General features: G+C 50.8%; 4 protein-coding genes across 4 annotated transcripts; 2 read left to right on the top strand and 2 right to left on the bottom strand.

Moving 5' to 3' along the window:
* Window positions 1-344: 344 nt before the first annotated feature.
* PtrM4_109930 (BetA, Choline dehydrogenase and related flavoprotein) lies at window positions 345-2,276 on the top strand (the record flags this gene model as incomplete). The annotated part of the gene is made up of 3 exons (XM_066107866.1): window positions 345-480; window positions 536-896; window positions 950-2,276. The coding sequence occupies 3 exons, from the start codon at window positions 345-347 to the stop codon at window positions 2,274-2,276; spliced, it is 1,824 nt and encodes a 607-aa protein (XP_065962315.1).
* Window positions 2,277-3,799: 1,523 nt separating this feature from the next.
* Window positions 3,800-5,524, bottom strand: PtrM4_109920 (ProP, Permease major facilitator superfamily; the record flags this gene model as incomplete). Its single annotated transcript, XM_001935776.1, has 3 exons — window positions 3,800-4,006; window positions 4,063-5,284; window positions 5,337-5,524. 3 exons carry the CDS (start codon window positions 5,522-5,524, stop codon window positions 3,800-3,802), a joined length of 1,617 nt encoding a protein of 538 aa, XP_001935811.1.
* A 4,890-nt stretch (window positions 5,525-10,414) lies between these two features.
* PtrM4_109910 (DUF3530 multi-domain protein) lies at window positions 10,415-10,869 on the top strand (the record flags this gene model as incomplete). Its single annotated transcript, XM_066107865.1, has 3 exons — window positions 10,415-10,537; window positions 10,593-10,815; window positions 10,862-10,869. 3 exons carry the CDS (start codon window positions 10,415-10,417, stop codon window positions 10,867-10,869), a joined length of 354 nt encoding a protein of 117 aa, XP_065962314.1.
* A 1,768-nt stretch (window positions 10,870-12,637) lies between these two features.
* PtrM4_109900 (DUF1793 multi-domain protein) lies at window positions 12,638-14,883 on the bottom strand (the record flags this gene model as incomplete). The annotated part of the gene is made up of 4 exons (XM_066107864.1): window positions 12,638-14,104; window positions 14,155-14,291; window positions 14,343-14,638; window positions 14,687-14,883. 4 exons carry the CDS (start codon window positions 14,881-14,883, stop codon window positions 12,638-12,640), a joined length of 2,097 nt encoding a protein of 698 aa, XP_065962313.1.
* Between the last annotated feature and the right edge of the window lie 1,608 nt (window positions 14,884-16,491).

The raw sequence follows: 16,491 nt of genomic DNA, 5'->3' as shown, positions 1-16,491 counted from the left end.
AGGGAAACGCCTGAGCCGTCTAGCCAAGATCGCTTAATATCGGGGACCCAGCCGTATTCGACTATATCCAATGCCGTGCTTTGGTACCTTGCTAGGAGGTGCACCGCAAGACTTTCACATCGCATAGCTTACCTGTCATCACCTGTCAAAACGCCGAGGCTTTACTGCCGATGTATTTTTTGCCGGCAAGTGTGTGGCGACTCATGTATCTAGACGCGATGCATGCACGCTCAGATACTTAGGTACGAATGCTCGTAGAGATTTTTAAGAGCCTTTAGGTATCCTCTTTTGTTGCGGGCATCTCCCCCTTCCGAATCGATTTGCCTTCTTGCGATTGCGTGAAGATGGTGTCTTCGAAAATTTTAGCTGGCGCTGCTCTGCTAGGGCTATCAGCTGCCCAAGACACGTACGACTATGTTATTGTTGGAGGTGGCGTTACTGGACTAATCGTGGCAAATCGTCTGAGTGAGGACAAGCAAAGTCAGAGCAATGATTCCAGTAAAATAGCAGTAAAGCTGACATAGTGACACTTCAGAATCCGTTCTTGTCATCGAAGCCGGCGGAGCGGATGATAATCCCAATATCCGTTTGCCGTATGCCGCCAGTTATCCAGTAAACACGTCTCTTGTGTGGCAAAACTACGTCTGCCAGCCAGAGCCATTCCTTGGCAACGGAACATGGAACACCCGTGTTGCAAAGGTACTCGGCGGAGGCTCAATAGTGAATGGAATGATGTATGACCGTGGATCTGCCGCCGACTATGACGCCTGGGAGGCATTGGGAAACAAAGGCTGGGGATGGGCAGGAATGTATCCGTTCTTCAAGAAGGGTACAGAATTTGTCCCGCCTCCAGAAGCTACGGTGAAGCAAGTCAATATTACTTGGGATCCTGAGGCGTAAGTCAGCGAACTCCTCCCAATTTCGAGCTTTTCTAATTGCCGATCGACAGCTATGGGGACGGGCCGTTGAAGCTTGGCATCTCGGACACCCAATTCACAGGTATCCTTGATTACTTTGAGGCATATGAGGGAACTGGTGGAGCACATGCAGCCATCGATGGTAACAATGGCGAGGCGTACGGTACATCTTGGTACCCAAACACGATGAACCCCAGGACCGGAGAAAGATCACACGCCCGTAACTCCTACTATGAGCCTGTTATGAGCCGTCCGAACCTCCATGTCGTACTGGAGTCAACCGCGACCCAGCTGATATTCGATGGTACCAAGCAGCTTACCGCGAAGGGTGTAAAAGTCAACAACAAGAACGGCTCAACGACCTATTACGCGAAAAAGGAACTCATAATAGCCTGCGGTGCAGTGAACACGCCCATTCTCCTCCAAAACAGCGGTATCGGACCAAAGTCCGTTCTCCAGGCAGCGGGGATTCCAGTGAAGCTTGAACACGACGGTGTGGGCACAAATTTCCAGGACCACCCATACAGCAATATCCAGTTCAACATCTCCAACCTTCCAAGCGGACCGGGCTTTGGGGCTATTGACACAGACCCAGCGTACAATGCTTCGGCATGGGCACAGTACCTCTTCAACAGGACAGGACCATTAACGCAAGCCCGTGGCAACGCTCTAGCCATGATTCCCCTGCCAGTCGTCGATCCAGAAAACTACAACACACTCTCTGATAGAGTACGAGCACTCAAAGACAACGAATACCTCCCAGCAATCTACAAGAATAGCAAAAAGCTGCTCAAAGGTGTCCGAGCACAGCGCAAAGTGCTCGCCGATCTTTTCCAAAACGACAAAGCAGCTATTGTGGAATACCCGATACCAAGCGCTGGCATATACCTCCTCGTCGGCCTCGAGAAACCCGTCTCGCGCGGAACCATCATGATCAACCCAGCCAATCCCCAGGGACCACCATTGATTTCCTACAACGCCCTCAGCAACCCCGTAGACAAATCCGTACTTGCAGCTTGCATCCGCTACATCCGCAGGGTGTGGGCCGGTCCTGAGCTAGAGAGATTCACTCCCGTTGAGACGTTTCCTGGCACAAAATACCAGACCGACGATGAGATCATCGACAAGTCGGTTGAGATGGGAGCTATTTGGCCGACTCTGTCGCACCCTTCTGGTAGCTGTGCGATGTTGCCTGAAGATATGGGTGGTTGTGTGTCTGATGAGTTGCTTTTCTACGGGGTTGAGAATATGTCTATTATTGATGCTTCTATTATTCCTCTTATTCCCTCGCAGCATATTCAGTCGACTATGTATGCTATTGGCGAGAAGGCTGCGGGGATTATTAAAAGTCGGGGTTAGGATAAGCATGGGGAGGTTAGTTTCTTGGTTCTGGTAAATTTATGGGTAGAAGAATATGATAGATCTACGAAATTACCTGGGTAATGAACTTGCTGTATGTACTTGTGTGTTGTCCAGGTCGCCCGCCATCATTAGGTCTGCAAACATGCCTTAAGCGAAATAAACTTCCAGAGGAGTGATCTAGGCCTCTTATTGAATGATATCCGCGTGTATGAACAAAAGCGCCAGGGCTTTCAGCAGTCTATCGCATCCGCCTTGACGAGATAGCACAAAGTTGTAGCAACAAAAATGAGGCCTACACGATCATGGATATATTTCCCTACGGAAACTACAGCTTGGCCATCGAAATGCTCATTAATTTATACTTCTAGGTACATCGCCAGGAAACATGCCGACCCGACACCGAGTATCTACAGCCTTTGGCCTTAGCAAGATCCCGCCGATGCTATTGACATCATTTGTTGCAGTATATGCAGTCAATCAAAGTGTAACCGCGCGAGGCAGTCATCAGAGTATATTGTGTTCTGTCTGTTGTTGTGCTGTCATGACCACCTTATATGTAGCCATAATCAGGGTCTATTTACATGACGTATCTCTGATGCTGGTAAGGGGAGAAGGTGCTCATGGAGGAGAGGGAGGAGCGCCAGGACAACGCACGTGACATGCGCAATACCCTTGCCTCACAAACCGCAACATCATTGCTTGGAGAAAGCACATAATTTTGAGCCTTATTGTAACATTCAGCAACGCAAGCATAGCAGATATGAACAGGAAATAGATGTGCTAAATTGTAAATCTGCTTCTTCGTATGCCTTCCAGGCTGGCACAGTGATATTGAAGAGTATCGAATGCTTTAGTGCTGACACGGGATAGAAACGAAGCTCAGTGGCGAAATTTTAGCAGGAAAGTCCCGCGTTGTCTGCAATAGCAGCCGCTTCTGTGGTGTCATAGCGATTCAGTGAATGACTGCGGGGCCCCACACTCATCCCGTGGTCATTAAACTTGAGGCTAGTGACATGACCGCAGCAAACACGGACGTCATCTTCTGCAACAGCTAAGCACAACGGGCCGAGAGAATACTCTCGTGTATGTACGCGAGACCTCCGGAGATGTAGACCACTGTATGAAATCGGAAGGCGTTTCCTAACATGTCATCAAGCAAATGAAAAGAGAACGTGTTATCCATGATAGTCATCATCATGCACCTGCCACGCCACCATTGATGAATCATACAATCGGGCCGGGATTGGAAATAAGCCCGAATGAACCTCACCTCTTCTCCCACTAAGCGGCGATCGTTTGGAGGCCAAGAAGGCTTGTCAACTACAAGGCAGGCGACACGAAGACAGTCTTCAAAACGTACACAGAGGCAGATGATGTGAAGTAGCAAATCATATCGATTACTAAGCGTAGCGAAGGACATGCATGTAAATTGGATATCGTAAACCAGCAACCACCACTACCAACCCCTTTTCATCATCGAAAAACACTGATCATGTACACAAAGTTGGTCCAGAGTGAACCTAAGAAGAGGTCCTGATCTGTTCGATGCGGACGTTGTCATCCTTCTCGTAGCCAGTGGTCACAACCTGCTTCTCAATCTGCTCCAAGTCGACGTGGCCGACCTCAGCCTCATCACCATCGAAGATCTTGGCGACCTCCTCGAGAGTTGGTCCACGGGTTTCAACGTAGAAGACGGTGACGAAGACGAGTTCGAGGAAGATCCAGCACTGAAGATGATTAGCAAATAGTCTTGTAGAAAAGTGAGATTCGTTGTGCAACTTACAGAGTAGATGGTGTAGAACTTCCAGGTGGGGTGGAGGTATTCGAAACCGTAGGGGTTGACGTATTGGTTGATGGTCAGGGCAATCTGAATGAACAAGTTCATGATCGTGAGACCCTTGGCACGAATCTTGAAGGGCAAGATTTCGACAGTGTAGGCGACGAGCAGACCAGACCAAGCCAGGGCGTAGGCAACGGAGAAGATCCAGATCATGGCAATGACAGCCTGACCGGCAGCCTTGCTCTTGGTCTTTTCCTGCTGGGACGAAGCGATAGTCCAGACGATGAAGGTGACGCACATGGACGCGGTAGCAGATATGAAGAGCGGGCGGCGACCGACGCGATCGACGAGCAGGGCGCATGAAACTGAGACGATGAGGGAGAGGATATTCAGACCACCGTTGATACCAAGCTGGGTGTCAGAGTCTGTGATACCGATAGAGTTGTAAACGTCGGTAGCGTAGTAAGACACAAGACCGTTGCCAGACCATTGGGAGAAAAGACCGAGGGATGCGAGGAGCATGAGCCTGTACCTGTTGCCCTTGGTCTTCAGGAAGTCAAGGTAAGAAGATGTCTTCTGGTACTGGAACTCAAGGCGGAGAGTCTCCTTAATCTCGGCAAACTCGAACTGAACGGTAGCGTTGTCGGCATCGCCGTTGGCATGGTACTTGGCCAAGATGTGGAGAGCCTCGTCGTTCCTGTCCTTGGCAATCAACCAACGTGGAGACTCGGGAATGAACCAGATAGCAGCCAGTTGGATGATGGAAGGGGCAGCCTGGGAAAGGGCTGGAATGCGCCAGCACCACTCGTTGTCGATGCGCTTAGTTCCGAAAGTCAACCATGTGCAGATGATAGCACCGACGTTCCACAAGCAGTTGTAAACAGCGGTAACACGAGCACGGTGCTGGGGGTGGCAAAGCTCGGTGAGGAGCAGAGGCGAAGAGAGTTGAGCCAGCGAGTTTCCGAAACCCATAAGGAAACGTCCACCCATGAAGTAGTCAAGGTTCTTGGCTGCACCTTGAATAGCGGCAGCGACAATCATAATGACACATCCAGCAGTAATGCATGATCGGCGTCCAAAGTGATCAGCAATGAAGGGAGCGACAGGGAGTGAAGCGATTGAACCGATAGAGTAGAGCGCAGTCAGGAGACCAAGGGTGCCTTCCTTGGGATCGTTGAAGTAGGTAGTCCAGATTGGGAGGATACGGAGGTTGTTCAACATGGAACTGTAGCGAGTCAGTGCTTTGTTGTTTCAACAAAGTCCGTGCGTGTGCTTACCCGTCGTAACCTGTGGTCGCAGAAGCGATACAGATGAAGAAGGCATAGAAGTAGAGCTTCCGTAGACCAGCATCTTGGCTCCAGTTGACCCTCTTCAGATGAGGAGCCTCGGCTTGAGCAGCCTCAACATCGGCCCTGCTCTTAGCAACGGCACCCATCTTGGGCGTGAACTTGTCGATGAAACCCATGACTTCCAACTCTTAGTCCAAAGACTGTTCGTGAATCGAAGAACGAGGGAATGAGTGTAGTGAGGTTGGGTTTGAAACACAACCAAACACTGTCCTGGGCAGCAGGATATATAAGTTGCTGACTTGTCGGGTTGGGCTGGTTGGAGCTGCGCCTGGATCGACTGACAATGCTGGCGCTTCATATATATGTATCCTGGCGTGCGAGATACTATCTCGCATAGGACCTTGGCTCTAGAAGTGCGGTCTAGCGGACCGGGTAAATGCGTCTGTAGAGTCGCACGGTACTTTGCGCGGATGAACGACTGCATGGGGCAGGGTGGGCGGCAAAGCGCCCGAAGAGGTGGTCTCTGAGGTGCCGTGCCCAGGCCACAAGAAGCGTCCTGACCGTGAATGGATCGACATGTCGACCCCGGCGAGCGGGACGAACAGCCGCAGACAACAAGCAATTGAGGCTGTCTCTACAAACCTCATTCCGTGATGGGGGTTTGTTGGGCCCTGGCCAAGTTTGGACGATCAGTGCAGAAATACATTGCTCCAGGGCCCATCAGCCTGGGATAGCTGGCATGGTTCAAACGCACAAGCTTTCAGTGGCCTTTCTACCGGCGCGGCCCCGACAGGTTGATGATTCTGCTGTCCTTCTCGAAGACCATGATCAGCTGTCCGAGTCGCAAGCTACGGTTGAATAGATTAACCTGCCTCTAACCCCTTATTCTAAGCTCACATTCTCCAGAGACCGAGAACGTAGGTCTGACAAGCGCTTCCCCAGGGTCTCCACACATTGATTGAGGGCAGTCATAGCAGTGCACACGGAGCCGAGGTGATGAGGCGTGGTTGGCGGAACGCTAGAGCCGGTTTTCCCCAGCCTGATGCACTGTGGCTTTATTCGCTCCGGGAACACGTGATGCGGAAGGTGGAGAGCACGGGCTAGCGCACAACGGCTGCAAGGCCACTTCGGGAGTGCAGAATATGTGGCCAAACCAGCCCATCAGGCTGCGATATCGTGCTCCGCGGACGCTCATCGTCTGCCCTTTGATAATCCGCTTTTTTGTTGCACCAGCGCCTCGAGCCGTGCCCCAGGAAATTTCCCCAGAGATCAACCATGGCCCATGGGGAAACTTCAACGATACCACCTCCCACGCGACAAGTACCCGCCACATTTGACAGTCATGATTTACCCCGTTGAACGGCCTTGATCCTTAATAGTGCATTCTGCAACACGAACATCCCTGATTAGCGTACTTCCAACCACACCTACCTAGGTAATTACGGGCGTCATCGCTTACGTCTGGGCGATTCCTGGGCACCGCCGCCAACGGGATGCTGCTCGTTTGCCCATGGCAGTTCCAACACCATGAGATTGAGGCGTTGGCCATAGGCATAGAGCACACGACAAGGCGCGCCGTCCATCTACCATACATTGGCTGAATTGCGATAATATTGGGTGTGTTGCCGGCAGGGAGATCTGGCCCCAAAGACGCCCTCAGCTCCTACGGCAGGAAGATCTGGCCGTTGTCCCCTTCAGATTTTTCTCGAATAGCCTGCATGGGCGGCTGATGCTTTAGTTGCTTCTTCAATGCTTGCCCGCATCCTATCGCATCCCCTGTCTTCCCGCTATCCCAGCCATGTCCGCTTCTCAACTATCGATGGACGTATTGCTGCCACGTCGAATGCCTTGTTTAACGTGTTGGAGGCGTCTTGTGTGATCGCGTCCCTTGAATCCGGGAACTTTCCTGCATCGCGAAATGCGGAGCGTAACAAAGCACGACGAGTCAGCTCCGCAAATCCACCGCGACCTACGATGATCCACAACGATGAATTGACATGATCCCACGCTGCAAGTCGCTGTGCCAACAAGGCTTAGAGCACTTGTTTCAGGCCCTGGTTTGTGCCGATATGAGCTTGATATGTGTGCCCCGGCCTTGATCATGCGCAGCCAGCTATTTGGACCCCAGCGCCCGGGCCCCTCGTGAGCGGGATCTCCGACCGATACGAAGAGTCCAATGGCAGGCAGCTCGAAGCGGGTGCACATAGGATCTCTGGAGCTCCTACCAGAATCTCGTCCCGTTTGCCGCCGTCTAGACAGCACAAGCGCCACAAAGCAAAAAACAACATTATTACCCTTGAGCCTCGCCACCGGGGTATTAGGCTAAAAAGCTTACCGCGATATCACCTGACGAGGTCGGTGGCTGCTTCAAGTGTGCCACGAGATGAGCAAGTGTTGTGATAGCAAGGTATTGGCTTGTGGCTGCTCTAAGATGTAATGTTTCTTCACATCCCGTATCGAGGGGGCACAGTTCAGCGCCTTTGTGTTTCTATGACGAGTCGAGCGGCACCATCTCCGGTTCACATGGCTCGTGTTCCTTCGTTTCAGTCCTGGATGAATTTTCTATCGATACGCCATCACGCCCGACCCACAGCCTAGTCGCAGAAAACCAACTCAGAACCGACACTCGTACTTTGCGCTTCAATGAGAGACTCGTGATGAGACATGTTCTGTATGGCAACTCTCATTCTACACAGTGAGATGGACATTTTGATATATCATGCTAATCTATAAGATGCGCAATCCACGCCGATCTTGTTCCAGAGCAGTAGCCACTCGGTCCCCAGCCCGCTCGTAGACACGATCGTCCATCCAGGCTATTTCCGGACACCTGACATCTGTTGACCATGGACGAATCACCCTAGATCAAAATGTCTTAGAGTATCTCAGAGCTGAGCTTGGATCTATTCTATCGGACTTGTCTTCCGTGCATCACGAGTCCGTCGACTTTCTCGTGTTTTACGGCCACCAGTGTGAACCAAACGCCTGATTGGAACTACTCGCTTAGGCTAGACTTCGAAGGCTTTTCTTCTCGTGTTCCTCTCGACCTCTCGTGATCGGCGCCACTGAACCGTGGGAGTTTGCCAATGTCTATCATAGAAAGTCTCCACTGATATGGTGTGACCGTCAGCCAAGAAGTGCCCAGTTTCTGGTCCGCCCGCTTATGTCGATGCGGGAACTGGACAATTCGTAGCACATTCTATCTTCACACAACAGTGTAATCGACGGAATACTATGAGAGTTGATTGTTTTAACTACCGCAACATATGGATCTGGAAGGCAGCGACGGTACCCAAATTTGGTAGATGATTCGGACGGCTCACGCATCTTCCTTAAGACCCGATTCTTCGCGACTGTGGGGAGAAACGAGAACTTGGCGAGCTACAAAACATCTCGCGCTCTCGATATCGATATCGCACAAAACATCTTGTCCTTCCAGGGAGTTTTGTATAGGCTTAATATATGGGCGATAGTATCATCCCCGCCTTCTCATCCTCATCACGGAATCTAAAACTACATGGAGAGGGTTGGGTAGGCCAGGATCTTATGTGCATCGTACTCACTGCATTTTAGCCAATCTAGCTTTCCTAGTCGAACCACGCAAACGAGACATCGCCCACCCACACACACACGAGCTTCTTGATAAAGATGTTTAATACGATTTAAGCATTGCAGGTGACTCTGATTTTGGGTAATAGGCAATATCGCAGTAGAAAAACGCGAGAGGGGTACGGATGCTCTTGAGAAGCCACAGTCAAGGCAGCCAATGTGTTTGCCTGACTTAACGAATCCTCCGATGCCGCACATTTTCTTTGTCCTGTCGAAAACGAAGAGCGCTCTCAATTTCCTTACCAATGGATCGCCACCGCTTTATTATTCATCCCGACCACCCTAGGCGCTCTCACAACCATGGACGAGGGGGCACTTGAGTTTGAAAACCGTGGAGGCTTGATCATCGCCGCGGTCTTTCATATCATAGGAAGGGAGGAAACCGAAGCATAGCGATATGGATACGAACACATTGGCGAGACCTAAACTACAACTAAAGACAACCTGGATATGCTCATGACGAAATCTAGCTATAGGCATGATCCTGCAGGCTATCAGAGGCTTTCTCGAGATCTATCTTGCCCTATTGTTTCTTCGCCGAGATGGCTTGAAAAGGCTTCAGTCTGAGATTGGCTTTCGGAGTGCTACTGAGAAGAGTGTTGGATGATATGTTCCCAACGACTAAGTATGCGGAAGTATGAGCGGTGTCTAGTGGATCAAATCACGCCCGAAATACCAGGGCGAGGTGATATCTGAGCCTGCAGGAAGCGGGGAGGTCTTGGAAGATTAGTAGACATGGGCAGCAGAATTCGAGTCTTGGAAGTCTTGGTCCTTGGAGACGCTACTTAAGCCAATCAAGGCCGTTTTCTCCCTAGATTCAAGATGTTAGAGAGGTGCACAGTACCTAGGATCTAAAACGACTTCTACAATTCAACTGGATAGGCTGGTAGTGGAATGTCCTGATCTCGAGATAGTGCGGCTTGGAGTATCGAGTGAATGTCATGACGATGGTCCGCGGTTGAATCTAAGTTTGACTACCTAGTCAAAACAGCGATTACTAAGTCTACAGCATTTCTAGAATACCAGTGTACTAGACTTAGTAGCCATGTAACCCGCTGTCCCCGCGGGAAACCCGGACATGCTTAGCGAGTTCACATGGCCCGGGGTTAAAACGGCGCTTAACGCCGGGATATGCGCGTCCCGTTTCCCGTTGCATAGCCTCGTTCGCTCTTCATCCATGTCCAGCGCCACGCGGTGCCCAGGACATTGCGACGCCATGAACTAAATGTGGAGCAGGAACGGTTTGATACGAGGCCAAAGTCTTGGATGATGGATGATGTCTTGTGTCATCAACGCCAGACACTTGTGACATCTGCTTCCTTACTTCCTTCTACTCACCGTTTGGTAGCCCTAGAGCGTGCGCATCTGTCATTCCCTCTTGTTCACCGCCGCGCATCGCAGTAGATTCCTCTCGCTACTCTTCTCATATCCGCAGGCTTTTAACGTCGCAGAAAATCATGTTCAAGAAAACTGGCCTTCTTCTCCTAGCCGCTGCGGCGTGCTGCACCGCAGACTTCATGGTCTACACCGAGCCGCCCATTCCCACAACCGCCATCCCTAGCTTCCCAAACCCAGCCGATGTACACCTCCCAGCCCACCTATACCCCAATATTCTTACTAACCCCCTTCCTTTAGGCAGCCAGCTGGACCACATCCGTCTTCCTCAACGCAAAACTCGCCTACGGCCGCTTCACAGCCTCACTCGGCCCCTCGTACCAAGCTTCTCTCACGTCTGCGCGCTCCGAAATCGACAACTTCGTCAGGACAGCCACAAACTATAGTATACCAGCTGAAGTCACAATGGCGGATGAGACGCCGACGTACTTTTCTAAACCGGACTGGTACACGGCGCTGCCGAGTAGGGCGAGGGCGTTCAAGGAACAGCAGGTGCAGGACCAGTTTAGTATTGTGAGGAGCGTTATTGCGGGAAGGCAGACGACGGCGACGTCGACGGGGGGTGCGGTGCCGACGGCGATAGCGAGTGGGTGGTTAGGGGCGGAGTTCGGGGTTATGGCGGCGGCGGCGGCAGCGGCGTTTTTGTGAGAGGGTATACTAGGGGAGGGGGTTGAATAGGCATGTATACTGGGCGTTGGTATTGCATGTATCTGGGTCGGGTTTGGGCATTCTAGATGGGCATATAGCTTATGATCGCGTATAGACTACGCTAGAGACTCGCTACCTTGATGCATATTGATGATATTCCTCTCGTGTGAGTCTGTTATATGTAATCTTTCATCTAGCTAATCGTTATAACGACCAAAGATGGCTATCCTTCCCTGGGATCTCCGATCATGTCACATTCCCACTCTTGAAAGCTGGTGCAATACAGTACGTAGACAATGTCCTCGATTTGCCATTTAATTTGGCTGGGAAGTCAACAAATACGGTCGCGGAATTGGCTCGTAAGTGACATCTCTTACTCTGCTTGTCGTGTTTAGTAACATCTCAGAGACTCTACCACACATGAAACGACTCTAAACCCGTAACAAAAACCCATCCACTAAAAATCGGAATCCTTCACCCCACCCAGCGCATATGACGTCAGCGGCTCATCCCGTCTAACCATCTACAACGCACATCACACCCACACCCAGATCCTGCACCCCGCTATATCATGACATACATATCGATTTCCATATCTCCCATCCTATCCATCATCGCATATATTCATTTCCCCATCTCTTAATTCCCACGCGCCCATCAATCCAACCTAGCAACCCACACCCAGCACATTCCCTCGTTTCCGCATCTCCAAAATACAAAGAGAGAAAAAAAAACTAGCACAAAATGGGCCTACCCTACTCCCGACAGATAAACGCAGCATTCGAACAAGTCACGCCCCTCGTAGCCGCCGGCTTCAAGGTCCTGCGCACCACGCGCGATATATCGATTTTACTTGCTGTAATACAAGTACTCACCGTTGTTCTCTTGGGGTTTATCCTGGCGGCGTTGGTGCTGTTGTTGTATTGTGTTAATCCGGATTTAGAGGTAACGTATCCATACCTCTCCTAGTCTTTAGCTAATTCGAATTTCATGTGCATCTATGTGGGTGTGAATTGGGAGTGGGGAGATGTGTGCTGACAGACGATGATGCTGTAGGTTGAACGGCAGCAGATTATCACGCCGTGGCTGCGGTATTTGGCTAGTATAACGATATTTTCGGTTGTAAAGACGGTTGTTTGGATGGGGCTGGGGCTGGGGGTTTGTACGGTAGGGATTTGGCATTTTTTTCTGGCGAAGAAGTGGGTCGAGGATGTGGAGTATGAGGGGAATGTTGATGCGGATCTGGCGTTGGAGGATTTGGGCGAGGGGAAGTGAGGGTGGTGGTTGGAGAGGAGTGGAATCTTTTTTCTGGGGTTTTGTTATATGTCTTCTTGTACATTGGATCTTGTCACTGCATGTTGACAGAACTCTTTCCTCTCTTACTCACATCTGAGTACAAGCCAATGTTGATGAAATAGGTAAAAGTGATCATAATTCATTACATTAACAATCTCAGGCCATCATCTCCTCTATGTAGCCTCAGCATTGCTCTTCCCGGACGCATCTAGGAAAGCGCCCCAAAAAAGAACCCAACCCCAAATCAAGCATCCAAACGCCAGCAAAGCAAGTCCTCCCTCCCGAAACAGCCATTTCGAGGAAGTACCGCAAAAAGCAAATGCACAATCATCACCACCACTCTACTGCGGCGCCACATACCCCTTGGGAAGCACCAACAACGCAAACATACCGCCCATAACCGGCCTGGCTTTGAAATCAATCCCGGGCGTCTGAACCCCACTATTCGTCTCGTAAAGATCTGAAAACGGCTCCGAGCTCGACGTCTCGCCTACCCACTTTGCCAAATCGCCAATTAACATATCCCTCGTACTGCTACTCGCGACCGCAGCACAGAAAACTTCCCAGTCACCTTTTGTGTAGAAGGGATTGCGCGTGTCGAGGGGTACACCATATTGCTGCTTGATGGTGGGGTAGAAGGTGGATTGCATGGTGTAGACGGAGTCCGGGACGAGGTGGGTGGATAGAAGGGCGTCGTTGTAGAGGTTATACAGAAGACCGTGGGTGGAAGCGTCGTTGTAGGTGAGAGTAGCGTGAGGGGGATTTGCAGACTTATTAATACCGAGGGTTTGCCATTTAGTCATGTAGTCTTTTGCGGTCGACGTGTAGTAATCTGAGCTATTGGTGTCGCCGACGAGACGCGACATTTCGCCCATTGCGGCGAGGCCGATGATCCCCTTGAGCGCGAGGTTGGTTTGGTTGGCAAGGTGGCCGGCGAAGTCGTCGGTGGAGAGTTGGAGGGCAGGGAGCAGGCTGTCGGTTACGAGGTACGACGCCCATTGCTTGAGGATGGCGTAGTGTTGTTGGATGTAGGCTGTGTTTCCGGAGCGTTGGACGTAGGCGAGGACCATGGCCATGTTGTTACCGCATTCCTCGACGGGCATGGCTTCGTCGTTGCCGTCAGGGTGGCCGGTGGCGTTGGGGTAGTGGGTGCCTAGGTCGTGTTCGGCGTACTTGTTGGGGTAGTGGCCGTTTTCTTGGTTCTCAAAGTGCGGGTCTAGCATTAGTTTGACGAGGTCGGGGTTGGTGTAGTAGAATATAGGTGAGGCTGGGTAGATGACGTCGATGGTTTGGGTGTTGCCGTTTGATGAGATCTCTTTGAGGAAGAGAAAGTACTTGTCTTGGGTGCCGACAAGTTGGGTGGCACCGAATGCCTGACGGGCAGCCAGAGTAGTCAAGATGGCATAATTGTCGCCTGCTGCCGCCTTGGAATCGCCGGAGATTTGAGTATCGAGGTCAGTAGAAAGTTTGTTTGATTCGTCGTAGTCGTGGTAGAAGAATGATAGTGCAGCGAGATCGTTGCCAAAGTAGCTTTTCCACAGCGATTGGAGTATGGTGAGTCCTGTTCCGCCGAGGAAGTGGATGGCATCTTCCTGGCACAGACCAATGGTAAACAGCTGCTTTCTTGGGGTAGCACCGACGGAACCCATGTTCAGCGCATATCCAAAGACAGGCCAATCTTGGTTGATGGGACGAAACTTCATGTCTTTCCGGTTACCAAGACTGCCAGTTTTGTCGAACATGCTCCGAACATCGACATCAGCTCCGGACATGTAAGTAAGGCCGTCGACTTGTTTGGTGGCATAGTACTAAAAAGGTTAGTCTTGGCCATGTTTGAAGCGGGGGATAGTAGCCTCACCCAATTGCCCCATTCTGCACGGTCGCTGACTTCGGTGAAGGTTTGTTGGTTTTGTTTCCAGACCTTGTGATACAGGAGACCATCTGTGGATCCAAAGTCCCACTGGGCTACCTCGGTTAAACTACCAGACGCCCACTCTATCGTACATTAGTTTCCAGTTATTTCCAAGTTTTGAAACACATAATTACCTGCACTGATATCGGTGTACAGCTGCACGTCATGCTCAGATCCATCAAGTGATGAAACCTCGATATCCATGTACGAGAAGATTAGTGATTGGCGCTTGTAGTCCTTTGGGGTGAGCGGCGATAGAAACGTGACCTTGAGCTCGACATTGCCTGCAGTCATGGTGAAAATACTCTTGGTCGACGTGTACTCGAACGAAGTCTGATTGGCCTTGTTGTTGAAGTCCTTCGGTGCCCCCATCCACAAGTAAGTGGTACCATCGACTTTGATCAGGCCGGTCCAGCCTAACCATTGGCCACTGTCATAAGTTAGTTTTGGTTCATCAGAGAGGTGGGTTTCAACATACGTCCAGAAAGATGGCCATTGACCAGGCAGGTATCCTCCATTACCGCCATTGCTGCCGGCAGGGAACCATGTACTCAGGTAGGGACTCTTTACAGCCAACGGCAAGGACGGTGGACGTGTCGGAGTGAATGTAGAGACGGCTTGCACAGCTGTCGTAAGAAGCAAGCCGCCCAATACACCCAATAATGATAGATGCATTCTGCAGGTGGCAATGGTAGTTTGGCAACTGTGTTGGTCCGAGGGAGGATATCCGAGGAGGAAAGGGCCAAGGAGGAAGGAACAATGAGGAAAGAACCAAGGAGAAAAGGTACAAGGAGAGATCGAAGGATGGGAGATCCAAGAGGTAGATATACTAGGAGACGATGTCCGAAGCTGACAAGCGTCACGAGGCCCAGGTGAAAGACACCCAAGGTATCCAATAAGACAACCCCAAGCAAAAGAACCCCGCGTAAGATCACCTGCCAAGCAACTCTCGGATCCGGTACGTATCCCGGGTTTGGTATCGTGGCACCGCACCGTATAGTCAAGAAGATATCTCCTTCACTCACGATACAGTGCAAAGACGTCAATATGCCACCACTTCCAGCCCAGCCAGCTATATATACTCCCCTCACCACGAGCCATCGTCCAACCTTCCAAACCCCTACCGCGTAGCACATCACACACTACGCTCTACTGCAGTTACCCACGGGGTAAGTATACAGGGGTCAAAGTATCGACCACCCAAGACATACTAGGTAAATGGCCAACCAACCATTGCCACTAGCCTCAAACCGGCAGCTCCTTTACTCACCACCACTATCACATTAGGAAAAAACGCCAATCCAATCATGTACGCGGAAAACATGACTGCTTTACCGGAAAAATGTTCGCAAACACATCTGCTAAAAATAACGTGATAAGTGTAAGGAGGAAGAAGGGGAGGGAACGAGGGTTGGTTTTCATGAGTGAAACGAACGACATTCCTTCTGCAAAAAAGGAAGTAAAAGGAACAGAGACCAACATGTACAATCTCTCAGAACACCAAGTTTCCAAAACACCCACCCCATCTCTTACCACCTACACATCAGCGGGGTGAAGTCGCTCCAATCCCCACAGAACTGCCAAGCACGTGGTGATTGTCTCATGGTACCACCTCGAGTATTGCAGCCCACCTACCCCAACAGACTCTGCTTTACCGGTGTAACGTGACAGACCTTCCCAGCATCTCCACAACAAAGGAGGTAGGCGAAAGGAACGATCTACACTCCGGTGCAGCACACAGCTAGGCTGTGAATGGACCTTTGACGCTAAAGCCACGGGCCCTGAGTTGCGGGTTGTGGAGAAAAAGGCATCCGGCTTATTGCGCCGGCGTCGGGGAGTAACTATATTTGGTGGCTGGGGTATACAGAGGTACGTGGGCATATCGTAGGATGTTTGTTTGTTGGAGCTGTTGCGGTAAGTGAAAGTGATGGCGTTGGTCTGTCGTCTTGTTGTTAAGGTGCTCTCTTGTGGAGGAGGTTATCGTAGATGGACAACAACAACAACAACAACCTAGAACCGATACTAGTTCATCAAGTACCAGGGGTGAATGAACACCTGACATACACACCAGGATCTGTGTTAAACCCGGCAGTACTAAAGTGTAAGCTCAAACCTGGCCAGCGTCATTTCGAAATTCCCATACATCGGTCGGGACATGATCAGACGACCGCAAATGAGGCTTTCCCAAAGCGGCAGGACATACTCTGCCAGCGTCAAGGATGTGGATAATTACATGGTTTGCTTCGTGGAGGGTGGGTGTGGAGATGAGGAAAGCGCTAGGAT

Source organism: Pyrenophora tritici-repentis, chromosome 5, assembly GCF_003171515.1.
Source record: "Pyrenophora tritici-repentis strain M4 chromosome 5, whole genome shotgun sequence".
Lineage (NCBI taxonomy): Eukaryota > Fungi > Ascomycota > Dothideomycetes > Pleosporales > Pleosporaceae > Pyrenophora > Pyrenophora tritici-repentis.
The sequence above is the reverse complement of the archived record's forward strand: the minus strand, read 5'-3'. Positions and strand labels throughout refer to the sequence as shown.